Source organism: Macaca fascicularis, chromosome 6, assembly GCF_037993035.2.
Source record: "Macaca fascicularis isolate 582-1 chromosome 6, T2T-MFA8v1.1".
Lineage (NCBI taxonomy): Eukaryota > Metazoa > Chordata > Mammalia > Primates > Cercopithecidae > Macaca > Macaca fascicularis.
In genome coordinates, this window is record NC_088380.1 from 129,738,390 (window position 1) to 129,752,755 (window position 14,366).

At 41.1% G+C, this 14,366-nt stretch overlaps 1 protein-coding gene across 6 annotated transcripts in view; it reads left to right on the forward strand.

The window, feature by feature from the left end:
* The window catches only part of PRDM6 (PR/SET domain 6), a 122,062-nt gene that overhangs the window by 69,861 nt on the left and 37,835 nt on the right, over nucleotides 1-14,366 (forward strand). For 4 of the 6 annotated variants that reach the window (XR_012414039.1, XR_012414041.1, XR_012414038.1 and 1 more), the window contains one exon: nucleotides 12,113-12,455. Coding sequence is in view for 2 of the 6 variants with exons in the window: in XM_073994102.1 (XP_073850203.1) it covers nucleotides 825-949; nucleotides 12,113-12,455 (468 nt within the window). In the remaining 4 variants the exon portion in view is untranslated. Of the gene's footprint in view, nucleotides 1-824; nucleotides 950-12,112; nucleotides 12,456-14,366 lie in introns of all 6 variants that reach the window. The other 2 variants (XM_073994102.1, XM_045394161.3) reach the window with 1 other exon arrangement.

Genomic DNA, 14,366 nt, shown 5'->3' on the forward strand with positions numbered 1-14,366 from the left:
TGCCCTGCTACAGCCAATTCCTTACAGAAAGAGAAATTTAAGGCCCACCAACCCTACACACTTTTATCTTGAACTTGAGGTTCATATTTGTAGCAATTCTTCATTGAGAAAACCAGTCTCAGTCTCCTCATTTTTTTAATCTGTAGATTTTTTTAAAGTACCAAAGCTATTATAAAAAATGTTTATTTCTCATACCTTCACTGTATCATTTCACAGTGTAATCTTTCAGCCAGAGTAAAGTGCTCCTCTTGTATTTATTGAATTTCCATCCATTTCACATAGGAAAGTTTTTCTCTTCTCCTGTATCAAACTTTAGAAAAAGAGCAATGGAGAGAATTTTTATTTCCCTGAGTCCTTATATCACAAAGCTGCTTAATTTTATTACAAATTTGGGAACTCCCAACGCCAAGTTGCAATAATACATTTAATGCTTTTCCTTCAAATAAGAAGTCAATAGTTTTTATATATGAGGTTGGGGCACCAGTGTCTTTGCAATTTTCCTGAGAGGGAATTTTCTCATTAGTGTGAGATGAAATTTTTTTTTTAATGAACTCTTCCTTTCTGATGTCTCCTGGGCTAAATATCTGTCTCTTCAGCCAATTCATTCTAGGGAGGGTCATTGTGGAAATAAACTGAATGCTGTTTATCATACTGAGTTACAGACTCTAATTGGTTGCTGGGGACAATCAGTTGGGTGTAGATTTATTACAAACAGAAACTGTTTAGATGGAGCTGAGCAGAACTTTTTCGGGGCAATAAAAATATGGATGGGGGCACATGAGTCCTATGTATTACTAAGCTGGGTTTTCTTTTGTTTTGAATAGGTCGAATATATTCTACCGAGCCTGTATAGATATCCCTAGGGGCACCGAACTTCTGGTGTGGTACAATGACAGCTATACGTCTTTCTTTGGGATCCCCTTACAATGCATTGCCCAGGATGAAAACTGTAAGAATTTATTTTAGCTCTGAATTCACATTTCAATTTACCTATTTCAAAGCTAACTTTTTAAGAGGTTTTTTTGAAACTCATGGAACGTGGTTCACTAAAATAAGTAACACAAACATATACAAGTCTGTTCCATTGTTTTCTTTTCCCTGCATGTCATCTGCTTTATCGTAGGGCATCTTAACCTGTATGGGCCAGTCCTTCACCTATTAACAACTTCAAAGCCTTTGCCAGATTTTAAATAATAGTTGAAGCAAGTTAAGTCAGCTGGTATTCACTGAGTACCAACTACGTGTCTGGTTCTATGCTTGCCACCTTAGGGATTACAAGAGCAGTGTAAGGTTCACCTTCTGCTCTGAAGGGATGTATAGTCTTGTGGGAGCCACACTGTATGCAAAAATGAAATAATAAGAAAGCAATGACATTTAATCAGGGGTAGCACCCCTTTAGTTGATTGGGTGTGCTTCCTCCTGCTTCCTCCTACATAGTCATTTGCATGACAAATAATATTTAAAATGGTAGATATGTGACTAAAGAATTTTTGTGTCTTTCTAAATTTTTTGTCTAAAACCATGTCTGGAAACATGTAATTTTCTCCTATCTTTATTACTGTACCAACCATTATCTTTAAAGAATTAACACCTAGGCAAATGTAAATTTGCAGCAACTTTCATGTAAACTTTATATTTCTGCTCTATCAGTTATCTGAAAAGTATTTTAAAGTGATTTCCAGTATTTGGAACAGAATTAGCACTGATGTGCTTCAGTGAGAAACACTGATTTCAGTGATATTGTGTTTACTTGTCACCAAATTGACTAATTTGTGAACTGATAATTTGATGTTATGCTACAAAAAGAAACAAAGATAACAGATGTCTTTTGATAATGGATAAGAAACTTCATTTTGAAAAAAGTGGTTTTTTTTTTTCATTTTCTTCTCCTCTTTCTCACACATGCACTCACACACCAAAAACTACAATTTAAAAATGCTCATATTATGACTCATCAAAATGCTGATGGTCAGATATTTCTTTCCCATTTTGTCTTTAATTTCTTTGTAAAAAGAAAAATCATCAAAAAGCCTATTACTATCAACTTTCCTTTTCTATTTTACCCTAACCCCAAAACCAACATCAAATCAAAAAATGAATCTTTGGACATATAGTACATTCCTCTGACATTTCAAGCTTCCACTGGAAAGTTTATTTTCTGCTGCTATATTCCTGTTTGAGGGGGTTCCTGTTTTCATAGGAGAAAATCTCAGTGTTGGCCATGAGTATGCAGTGAGAGGCAAATGTAGATGTAGAAGCCACTGTGCTCTGCCTCAAACAGAATGGCTCCATGCCCCATGCCCCCAAAACTAGATCTTTATGCACAGAAAGGCATCAGTGTCAGCCAGCCTCCCCATCTGCTAACACGGACTTGTCCGTATGTTGGAACCTTGATGTAACCATCTAGAGTGTTTGATCCAAGAGGATTCTAGAAATCTCACGAGATCCTCTGTTTCTTCTTTTAATACAACCTGCTACAGACTGAAGCTGTTGTTGTGGTGTGAGTGTTGAGGAATGTCTAGAGTAAACATATCAAGGCCAAATATTTATTCGTTCATTGTTCAGATGTATAAGGAACACCTACCATGAGCCAGTGTCTTTGCTGGGTGATGTAAATATAGCAGTGAACAAAATGGACAAGAATCCCTACCCTCATGGAGCTTACATTCTAATGAGGGGAGACAGATTATCAACAGATACAAAAGTAAATAAATAGTTGGCCAGATGGTGATAAGTGTTGTGGGCTAATAAAGCAGAAAAGAGATAAAGAGGTGCCAGGAGTTAGGAGTTATAGTTTCAGAAAGTGAACGGGGTAAGCTCCACTGGGGAGGTGGACTTTGGGCAAAGACTTAAGATGGTGAAGGAACAAGCCATGTGTTAGTAGGTAGAGCATTCCTGGCAGCCAGACAATTACAAGTTCCAAGATGGGAATGTTCCTGGCATGTTGGAAGAGCATCACAGAGGTCAGCATGGGTGAGGCAGAGTGAGTGAGGTGAAGAGGGGCTAACTTAGATGTGGGTGGGTGCTAGGGCAGGGAAGACCTTCTAGGGCCCTGGAGGCCATTGGCAGGACCCTGGCTCTGACTCTGTGTGAGCTGGGCAAAGGGGGCTGTTGTAGGGTTTTGAGAAAAAGAACGATTTGACTGAATTTTTTTCAGGAATACTCCCTGAGTGGAGACTGGACAGGGGGAAGAGCAGGGAATCCAGCTAGAGGCTCTTGCAGGAATCCAGGGGGAGAGATGATGGTGGTTTGGACTAGCATGGAACTGGTGGAGGTGGTGAGAAGTAGTTGGATTCTGGATATGTTTTAAAAGTAAATTCAACAGCATTTTCTTACACATTAGATGCTGAGTGAGAAAGAGGAGTCAGGGATGACTTTGAGGCTTTTGGCCTGAGGAGCTGGAAGGATGGCATGACCACTTACTGAGCTCTGAGCCAGAAATGGAAACTGTGGAGTGACCACTTAGGAAATGCATTTCTTACCCTTGACCTGGATCTCTGGAGTGCAAGACTCATATCTGCATGGTGCTTCCACCTGACAATGCTGTCACATGGACGGGAGGGATTGTGGGGTTGGAGTAGAGCATTTTTGGGTCTGTGTGCCATTCATAGCCACCTGACAATGGGTGTCTAAGAGCGTACCACTGGCCTTCAGATTTGGTGCCACCATGCCAAAAATGTACTTTCTGGAAAAAACACACCAGTTTGCTTTTCAATTCTTCTTTCTACTAGTGTCTAACCTGAGTGAAGCATTCTTGAGATTGATGATTAGAGTATTGAATAAACTCTACCAGGATATATGATATATCATTTAGCACCTGAAGTCCTTGAAAGAAAATTTGCAAAGCTACAACAGCTTGAAGTATTGTAGACTCAGTAGGAAAACTAAGTAGTTCTTTTGGGTTCTGTTCAGAGCTCTAAGTAACGGTTGAGCGAAGTTTAAAAGGAATTAAGCCATTGACTAAAGTGCTCAACAGTGACAATCCCCTTTCCCCCAAGGGTATTATAGGAATTTTATTTCAGTTCCTGTCTCAGAGTCATATATCTGTCATGTGACTGGCCACCCAAGAAACCAGCAGAAGGCTTTATCAGATAGTGTGGGGGAGATATACGACTTTGACTGCCTCTAAGATGGATTCTCATTCCATGTGATTCACTGGGAGACCTGGGAACACCTAAATGAGGATTCTTTCTTCTGTGCTAAGAAAATACTCTGTGATTTAAAAGCACAAATGTGTGAAAGGGCATGGACAGATCATTTAACAGATAGCCTTCCACAGCCCTGAGTAATTTAAATCATCTCTACTGGATTAGCAATTCTAAGACAATTTTTATCCCACCGAGCTAGCCACGAAATAAATCAGGTACCTAAAAAGAAGCTTCTGGAGATCAAATACTTTTTCGATAAAATACCTCCACAGAGCCTCTTTATAGTGCTGTGCGCACAGTGAACAATGAAGAATGTGCACTGAATAAATACTGAGAATTTCTATTACCATTATTAGAAGGGATTAATTATTTCAGGCAGATTTTTTGTTGTTGTTAATGAAATTGATACCTGGACCAAGGCATTCAAGGAAAATATGATTTTACTTACTGAGTAATATTAAGCACCTTCAGTTATAAAAATATAACTTTCTTCCCATGGTTCTTTCAACATTGAAAGTACACATTTCCTATCGAGCGTGTGCGGTGGGTTTGGGTTCAGGACGTGCCCCCTCCACTGGCAGCCCCAAAGCAGGGTGGCTGTGGGTACACTCACTGCCCGGACAGCTCATTGAAAGCCGCCTTGACTCAGAGAAGACAGCAGTTCAACAGGCATTTGGGTTCTGGAAGCAATTCCTATGTTATTTTCTTTTTAAAAAAGTCGTATTATAAATGTAATAGAGCTCCAAAGAGAGCGCCTTTCCATCCACTGTGGGCCTTTCAAAAGAGCCTGAAGGAACGCCTGTGTCGACAGATCGCATCCGCAAGAAGGAATGAGGTTCCCCAAAGCTTCCAGTGGGGGATTAGCTCCTGCAGAGTGTAAAGACCTTAGTGTATTCATATTCATTTCAGAGGAAATTAAAAAAAATCCTGGGAATAAATGTTAAACAAGTCTTCCTGCTGCTTTTTCTGTCTCGGCATATGAAGCTGAGGTGGCAGAATGTGAACCTTGATGGCAACAGGGGAGTTGCTGCACCAGAGTAAACCCTGCCTCCTCGAGGACCCCTGCCTTTTTCTTTTGATTTTAAAGAGCAGAAAATAAAAAGGGGGACCTCTGCACGGTGCCCCTTACCCCCACTGTTCCACCAACAGCGAGAAACTAGGTCAGAGTCAGAAAGGCCCTACTCAAGCCCTTAGCGGTGACCTTTAGAAGATTATGTATAGTTCAGTCCACAAGACCATCTGTGCAGGGCCCCAGGGGAAGCATTGTGATAGGTGCAAAAACCCAGGCCCTGTCCTAGAGGAGCTCAGTCTAGAAGAGAACACATAAGCACATAACCGCGATATCAAACACCGTGCAGATGCTGCATGAGGTGACCACAACAGAGAGCGTGAGCTTGTGGCTGTCAGGCTCTCTATGTCATTCAGCTGGGAGGAGTCCAGGTTCCAGGCCTCTTGTGTACAGTGCAAAGCTGGGGTTGGCTTAGAATCAGGAGCCAAAAAATGCTATCCTGTCCCTGAATGGGGAATAGAAAAATGCTGCCCTCAAGCCAGTAAGCTAAGGGACTGTCCATCTTGGGGCATTGGTAAAAACAGTCATACTCTAAAAACTAGCCCTAGCCGTAGGATGTTATGAGGCTTGATTTTGCACTACTTGCCAGCTATGGAAACCCTGAGCCAACAGACTAATATAAAAATTGGTCTAGAGCTGTTGAAACCTGTAGTTTCCTAGAAGAACAAAGAAGTCACTCACCAGGGATGCTTCTGACTCTTCTACAAGACTCCAGCAAGAAGGCAGCACCCACTAAAAAAGGTGTTGACAGAGACAAATGGCAAAGGTCTCAGGGAAAGTCACTGTTATGAGAGATTTGGCTTTTTGCATGCTGTAGGATATTGTGGTGTGCTGCCTCAAGCCCAGCTTTGCTACTGGATGGAGGCGCTCATTCCCACTGTTTGTGGGAGTGTAGCGGGCTGACATCTTGGATGAGTTGTTTCCAGGAATTACCTTTAGTCCACTTGAACCACCTCACCCTTGGTCATACTTCCTCCCACAGTAGCCCATATCCAATGACTGGTCAATGTGGGATGTATAAAGGACTGGTTCCCTTACCTCAAACCAGGACAACCCTAAAGGACATTCATTCCATCCAGCTCCAGAGCTGTTAAACTCCTCCCTCAGCCCAGTGCTGCTTGCCTCACTTCCCAACAGGTGTTGATCCTGAGAGCAATCCCCAAACCCCAAATCCCCATTTCAGAGTCTGTTTCCTGGGTGACCTAATTTAAGACAGGTACTCCCAGGTTTCCATTTTCAATCCAGACCTCTTTATTGAGCCCCAGGCTCCTCTCCAGCTGTCTTGGCAACATCTTCACTTCCATGTTTCTCATGCATCTCCAACTACACCTGCGTAAAACTAAAACTGCTCTATTCACTCCCACTAACTGCCTCTCCCATCTTTCAGTAGCTCTCACTCCCAATCATCCAATTGCTCTGTCGAGAAACCTTGACACCTCACCCTTGCTCACCCTTCTATCCAATCAACCACCAAGTCCTGTTGATTGCATATTCTTAATGCATTTCTTCACTTCATTTCTGCTGCCACCTGACTAGTGTCACCATCCACTCTGGCTTGGACCCCTGCAGTAGCCTTCTGCACGACTTCACACTTTCTTTCTTTAGTTCATGGTGGCCAGAGTGAAGTTTCAACCATTTGCTTATTTTATTGTTTCAGTTTATTCACTTGTTTTGTTAATAGGTAGCTCTGTCCCATAGAGCAAAATGCAGAAAGTACTGTGGACATGTAAGTCTCCTTCCAAGATGCCATCAGTAATGTTGGCAGGTTCTCAGGTATTCTTTCAGAGATAATTTTTGCCCATTCAAGCATCTAATATTCCCCCTTTTATTCTCTGGCTGTCATTCTCCCACATGTATATGTAGCACACTGTATACATTGTTCTGTACTTTGTTTATTTACCGATACAGAGCGATGATGCCTTTAAAGCCTAAATCTGATCATCTCACACCTGAACTTAAAATCATTTTTTGGCTTGCCATTACTCTTTGCTAAATCCCCAGTTCCTTAATATGATAGCCTATGGGTCACAGAGAGTCTCCAGAAACATTTTCTATGGCCCATATAGTATTTTACAATATTAGATTCCAAACATCTCTAGACTGGCCATACCCTGTTCAGAATGTTACCGCCCCCACCATCCTCTGTTGTGTTAACCTGTCTACCATCACCCCGTCAGATATTTCTGTGGCCTGTCCAGCTCCCACAGGCATTGACAGTTGTGCTGCCTTCCTCTCCAGCCTCGGCTGCAGCCCATCTCCTCTTCTCTCTCTGTCCACATTGCCTTTTTTTCCTTTCCTTTAGTGCCCTGAGCTCCTTCCTACCTCAGCATGGTACAAGACTCTATGGCAAAGCTGCCGATATTCCATCTTTTTGCATTGTCTTTTCCTCCCTTTGCACTTGTATGATGCCCGTATACCCCCTCAGGACTCAGATTCTCTCATACTCCACGTTTAGCCATCCCTGATTTATCATTTCCTGACATCCTTTGTTTTCTCTAACAGCACTTACCACACTTGTCGTAACTGTACTTTGACAATTCCAAAATTTGTGTATTTTTTTTCTTAACATTTTAATCTTTCTGAAACTGGCAGGTGTTTTGCAATTAATGGTGACTTACAATTATAATGGTGAAATTAATGGAATGTTACATTTGGTGAAACTGAGTGAATATTTATTTGTAAAGACATCAGCTTAATATCTGTCTTTCCCACTAGAGTTTATGTGCCAGAGGGCAGTGACTATGGCTTTCCTGATCCCCCTATATCCATGGTGCCTAGCACAGGGTCAGGCATGTAATAGATGCTCAGCAACTATTTGTGGACTGAATGAATGAACGAGGAAGGGGTAAACTGAACTTTGTTTTATAGATCCTGAATTTGCCTCTCTCAATATTTTAACTGGTCCCGATTTCATGAGTTCATGTTCTTCCTTGACGGTATCCTTTAAGGCTTTGGGAGTTTGCCCTCTTCCTCTTAATCTTTGCGTTTCCAGACTGAAGAGATTGACTAGCTCAATATTGCTTCATGCAGAAACCACTTCATCTTTTTGGTCATTTTAATAAACCATCTCTGCACCTTTTGCAGTTGTCTATGTTTTCTTATGTTGGGATGAAATTTCCTGTCCTTTTTCTAAAAATTTCCTGTGTTTAGTTTATACCTGTAATGGCCATAGTCAGTGAGGCTGATATTTAAGAAGAATAATCTTGTCTTCTAAAAAGTGCTGCTTTACATTTCTTTTAGGAGACAGGGTCTTGCTCTGTCACCCAGGCTGGAGTGCAGTGGCATGATCATATATAATAGAGCACTGTAAACTATCGTCACCCTACTGATCTATCAATTTCTTCTTATTTCTTCTACCAAACTATAAATTTCTACCCATTAATCAATCTCTCTTCATCCCTACTCCCCTGTCATCCACACATTCTTTTGTTTTAATATAAAGGTTATGTGACCTTAACAATTTTTTAGAATTAATCAATTAGGTTACTTTTTTTTTTTTCTTTTGAGATTGAGTTTCACTCTTGTTGCCCAGGCTGGATTGCAATGGCGTGGTCTTGGCTCACTGCAACCTCTGCCTCCCAGGTTCAAGTGATTCTCCCACCTCAGCCTCCCAAGTAGCTGGGATTACAGGCACGCGCCACCATACCTGACTAATTTTGTATTTAGTAGAGACAAGGTTTCTCCATGTTGGTCAGGCTGGTCTTGAACTCCCGACCTCAGGTGATCCACCCACCTCGGCCTCCCAAAGTGCTGGGATTACAGGCGTGAGCCACCACACCCGGCTCAATTAGGTTACTTTCTAGGAGTGTAAGTCAGAGCTCAGAATCTATCATCTACACTTAGAGTATTATTTGTATTATTTCCCCCAAAGGCATTTTATTCCTTTTCCTACAGTGAAGTGGCTGGCCAGTGTTTCCCGCTTTCTTGCATGTTGATGACATCTTCATTCTATGGTTTTCTCACTATGCATTACTTCCTGTTAGTCTGAAATTGCCTGGCTTGTAAAAGCTTAGTGTTGCCTAAAACTTTGTGGGCTTCCCTGTGCTTTGCCTCTTCTGGATTAGTAATGAAAAGGCCAAACAAGATGGTTCTACCCCAATCTCTGACAATGCTGCTGTTTTTATATTTTATTTTTAAAAATGCCAGAACATGGCAAAACATTCCTTCTTGTCTTTCAGTGCCTACTTAAAAAGTAACAATCTGTGTGCCATAAAATATTTTTTAAGTGTAAAAACGGTCCACAAATTCTATATTGATTATATGCTTTTGCCCCAGAATTCAAATATACATAAATATTTGTATATAGAATAAAGACATACATATAAACATACATAGGTAGGTGTGTATATATATAACATAAGTATCTATAACATGTATATATATGTATAACATAAGTATATATAACATGTGTTTATATATAATACACACAAAACAATGTACTAGCTGTAAAAACATCCTTTAAATTTTGAAACACAGCTGTTGAGCAGAGATGCTATGAGTGTATGGTCAGAAAAAAAAATTCTGACTTATAAGTCTGAAAGCTAAAACTTGCCACCTAGATGTGTCCTTAAGTGAATGTGTGACCCAGGGCAAGTTACTGGACCTTCTTGGGACTTGGCTTTTGTCATTTGTAACAGGAGAAGGTAGGATTAGATCAGTGATTCTCAGCCCTGATTTCACTTTAGAAGCAGTTGGGGAACTTTAAAAAATGTAGATGCCCAGGCCCTATGGAGAGATTATAATGTAGTTCTTAAAGATTCTCCTGTGTGAGTCTAATGTGCAGTAGCCAAGGTTAAGAACTGCCAACTAGACAAACTCTAGACTCTTTCCAGGTCTGCGAGTCTCTTGCTTTACTTTTCTTTCCTAAGACAGTATGGGCTACGCCGACCGAACCCTGCAGACAGAGCTAGTCCTCTGGTTGGATTTGCTTGACACATGTGATTCTACAGAATGTTCTGAGTTGAAGAATGCTTAGGCAGCACACCTACCCCTTTCTGTGCTCACACGTGACATCTCCCTGTCCACTTGAGCACAGAGCTTCGTGGCAGTCACAGTCCCCTACCCTTGAGGATGCCTGCGTCTTCGTGCCAGGTAGCATTCTCAGCGATGGTCTGTGGCAGGGCATGAGTGCTCCCAGGTCATGTGTTTCCTGCCACGCAGCCTTGAACCGGTGGCCAGTGGCCATAGTCTGCATTATTTTGTTACTTGCTATCACAATCTTTTTGTTGATCATTCTTTTCAAAATTTTTGGTCTCTAATTTCATTCTCTTGACCACCTGGTAACTTTAATCTCTCTGAGCCTTGAAATGACCCATAGATGTAGTAGTTACTTAAAAAAAGAAGAATTTTTTAAGCCTATTAGGTTCTAATCACTTCTGGACCTATGGAATGATCAGCAAATAGTTTATAAATATTATTAACTCACTAACGTCTTAATAAAAAGAACAACAAATTCTAGATATATTAGTAGATTTATCTCCTCAGAAGTATTTCTTCTAGTTCTCTCCCCACTTCCACTGCCACCACCCCAGTTTAGGGCCATCTTCCTCACATCCGTCACTTCTTCTTCTATAATAAAAATGGTAGTTGCTGTTCATGGTAGGCCCTGTAATAAGTACTTTCGTTGATGTATTTAAACTTGTAAAAGGGGACTTTAAAGACCAGGATGCTAAGACTCATAGGGCCGAACATCTGTTGAGTGTCAACCATAGGTCAAGCTCTTTACTAAATGCTGCCTCTGCTTTATGCCATTCAGTCCTGAGAGATTTTATATATAAAATTATATATAAAATTATATATAAAATTATAATATAATTTTACATTATACCAGGGACCAAGTCATGGATTTAGATGTTCCATACCTGCCCAAGGGTCAATAGTGGAGTTAAAACCTCAGCCATCTCAGCCACCACGTCATGCTGCTATTATTTTTTTAGAAGCGTTAGTACCACTGTCCTCATTTTGCAGATGGAATAACTGCGGCCCAGAGCTATTGAATAGTTTGCCTAAGACCACTAAGCTAATAAGAGGCAGAGGCAGGATTTGAACCTAGGTCTTTCAGATTCCAAAGCCTGAGTCACAAGCACCACACTTGGTTGCCTCCTACTCTTTCCTTATCCACTTGCATCCCATCTGTAAATCAGGTCTCTCTCAAGCCCTTCCTGAACACTGGTTCTATATTTCTTGCTATCCCTCTGCTCAGAAATGGTCTGTATCTATTTCCTAGGTCTGAAGTCTCTTATTTATTTATTTGGACTTTTAAGGCCCTCTGAGGTCTCCTTCTGACCCCCAATCATTATTCCTAGAGTGACCAGATCCTGTGCCTTGCTCAGTCAGCCCGTCTCCCTTCCTATCCCACCTGCGTGGTAGACTTCTCCTGCCTCCAGGTGTCTTTCATCTTGTTCATCTCTTCAAATAGCTTTTCCTGGATACCTATCCTGTGCTGCCAAGGTCTGGAGGAAAGCCTGAATTCTCCACCAGTCAAGCTGAATCTATTTTCTCTGCACTGCTCAGGGCTACCCTCTCTGGGCAACATCCCCTGCTCTCTCCCTCTCCCTTGCTGAGCCTCCCATCTAAACTCCCTCCAGGCATAGGTGCAGTGTGGTGCTCACTATGGACTCCTGTATGTCTCAAGTCGTAAGTGAACTCCATGAGGGCAAAGACCATGTAAAACAATCCTGAGCATATAGTAGTTGCTTAATAAATAGGCAGCAGATGAGTTATTAATTTGTGATAATAGTTTTTTCCTCCTCAAATCAGATGGTTATGTTAATTCTGAGTCCAGAAACACAAATTCTTAAAATGTTGATTTATTTGATTTTTTTAAAGTATGTGTTATTGTGGTTATTTTAAAGGCTAGTAAAACTGATCTTCTAAACTATTGCTATTCTCCTAGTAAATGTCCCTTCAACGGTAATGGAAGCCATGTGCAGACAAGACGCCCTGCAGCCCTTCAACAAAAGCAGCAAACTCGCCCCTACCACCCAGCAGCGCTCCGTTGTTTTCCCCCAGACTCCGTGCAGCAGGAACTTCTCTCTTCTGGATAAGTCTGGGCCCATTGAATCAGGATTTAATCAAATCAACGTGAAAAACCAGCGAGTCCTTGCGAGCCCAACTTCCACAAGCCAGCTCCACTCGGAGTTCAGTGACTGGCATCTTTGGAAATGTGGGCAGTGCTTTAAGACTTTCACCCAGCGGATCCTCTTACAGATGCACGTGTGCACACAGAACCCCGACAGGTAACCCTGACTCTCACTGCTGACAGTGTGTTTGCTTAGTGAGACCCACTGCTTGCCTGCCCGCCAACTTCTGAGCACCTCCACAGGGGAAGCCTTGTGATAAGTGGTGTCTGCATTCTGGAAGGTCAGAGAGAAATGTGAGACCACTGCTTGACTTTCTTGCATATAAGGGCTGCACAGACAGGTTGGTGGCTGCAGAGAGGAATCTGCACTTGCTTTCCAAACAGTTCTGTCCAAGCGTAAAAGGGAGAGAAATAGAAGGAATGTTTATGAATATCATAGATGGAAAAATGAGGTCAGGATAATTAGAATCTTCTCTGTCTTCCAAAGATAATATAGTTGGCTGCTGTGCTGCTGTCATAGTCATTTCAGGGTTCACCTCCAGTGTGCCATGGGTATGAACTTAATTAAGTACTAAGAGGTAATGAATTGGAATTTTTTGCTTAGTACTATTTTTCTTCAGAGCATGCAAACCCATAAATCCTGCAAAGCTGTCAAAAGGAAATACCTACTCTGCTAGTGATGTGGAGGAAAACAGATGCCACTTATTCAATAAACTAATATCCACACAGAAGAAAAATGTTGACTAGATACCTCAGAGTCAAAGTTGGTTTGAAAGTTTGTCAATAAAGAATTTTATGGCCATGAACTGAGGATGAAATTTAGCTGAACAAGTGAATTAAAATTTCAGGTACTCTGACGAGTGGCACAGTAGATATAATGGAACTATTATTTATGAATCAAAACCGGTTTATTTGACAGTTTTGATAGCTGGGAGCGCAAAAGACAAAAATCAAATTAATTCAATAAGAAAGGATTGCTTGTGTTTTTATCTCTCCTTCATGTTCTATGAAAACTTGATTAAAACCCAGGTATCTAAGAATAGCATTCAAAATGCACTTTGAATATAAAAGCAGAAGATAATTTTTGAAGCTGGGGTAGGAGACTTGGAAGCAGGGCTCTTGGGTTATTTTCTTAATTTTCCCACTAATTTAAGCAAGCCACTTGGCTCTCCTCGCCTAATAATGTACACCCAGCTCTTCCCTCCCAGCTCTGTAGGATACACAGTGTGCCTAGAAAACCCAAGCAGAGTCAGGGAGGATGGAGGTTTGGGGAGAGGGAGTGGATATTTTGTAAAATAATACTAATCAGTTACAGGATACATATGCACATTACACATGCATAGATTTGTATTTGTGCTGTTGGAAAAACCACTTGCTTAGCATCAACATTGCTGTAGCTAATTAATGTTGAAACACTAATTAGGGTTGTTAAGGCAGCTATGTCTTCACAATCTTTATTTTCAATAGGCGAGCCCCCTGGTGAGAATATCAACAGACTTCTGCACGTCTTAGTACTATTGGTGTAGAGGTGATACAAAAGTTTGAAACTGTTTTCCTCATTTAGAAAGGATTTCTTTTTTTAAAATTTGCCTTCCTTGCAAGTATACGTAGAACCTCAAGATATGTCTCTTCTAAGTTTGCAAAGCATTTTAGTAGTCTTTAAAATACAGAAGATGCATTAAAATCTGATTATAAGCTTGCTTTTTAAATAGAGTGAATTCAGATGGTTGGCTCTATTATTTGCAAAGTTTCATTATAGTCATAATAACTAATTATGCCAGGTAAAATAAAATAATAGTTGAAAATTTCTGGATAGTAGAACTTTCAAAGTTTAGCTTTGAGGATGAGATGAGATGAGTTTATGCTGAATGCCACATAAAGCAGTGAAACCATTTCATGGTAAGTAGATACTGAAACAGACTGTTTTGTCTGACCTCAGTTACACTTAGAAAATCATATGTGTGGGGCCAGGTGCGGTGGCTCATGGCCTGGAATCCCAGCACTTTGGTAGGCTGAGGCAGGCAGATCATGAGGTCAGGAGATCCAGACCATCCTGGCTAACATGGTG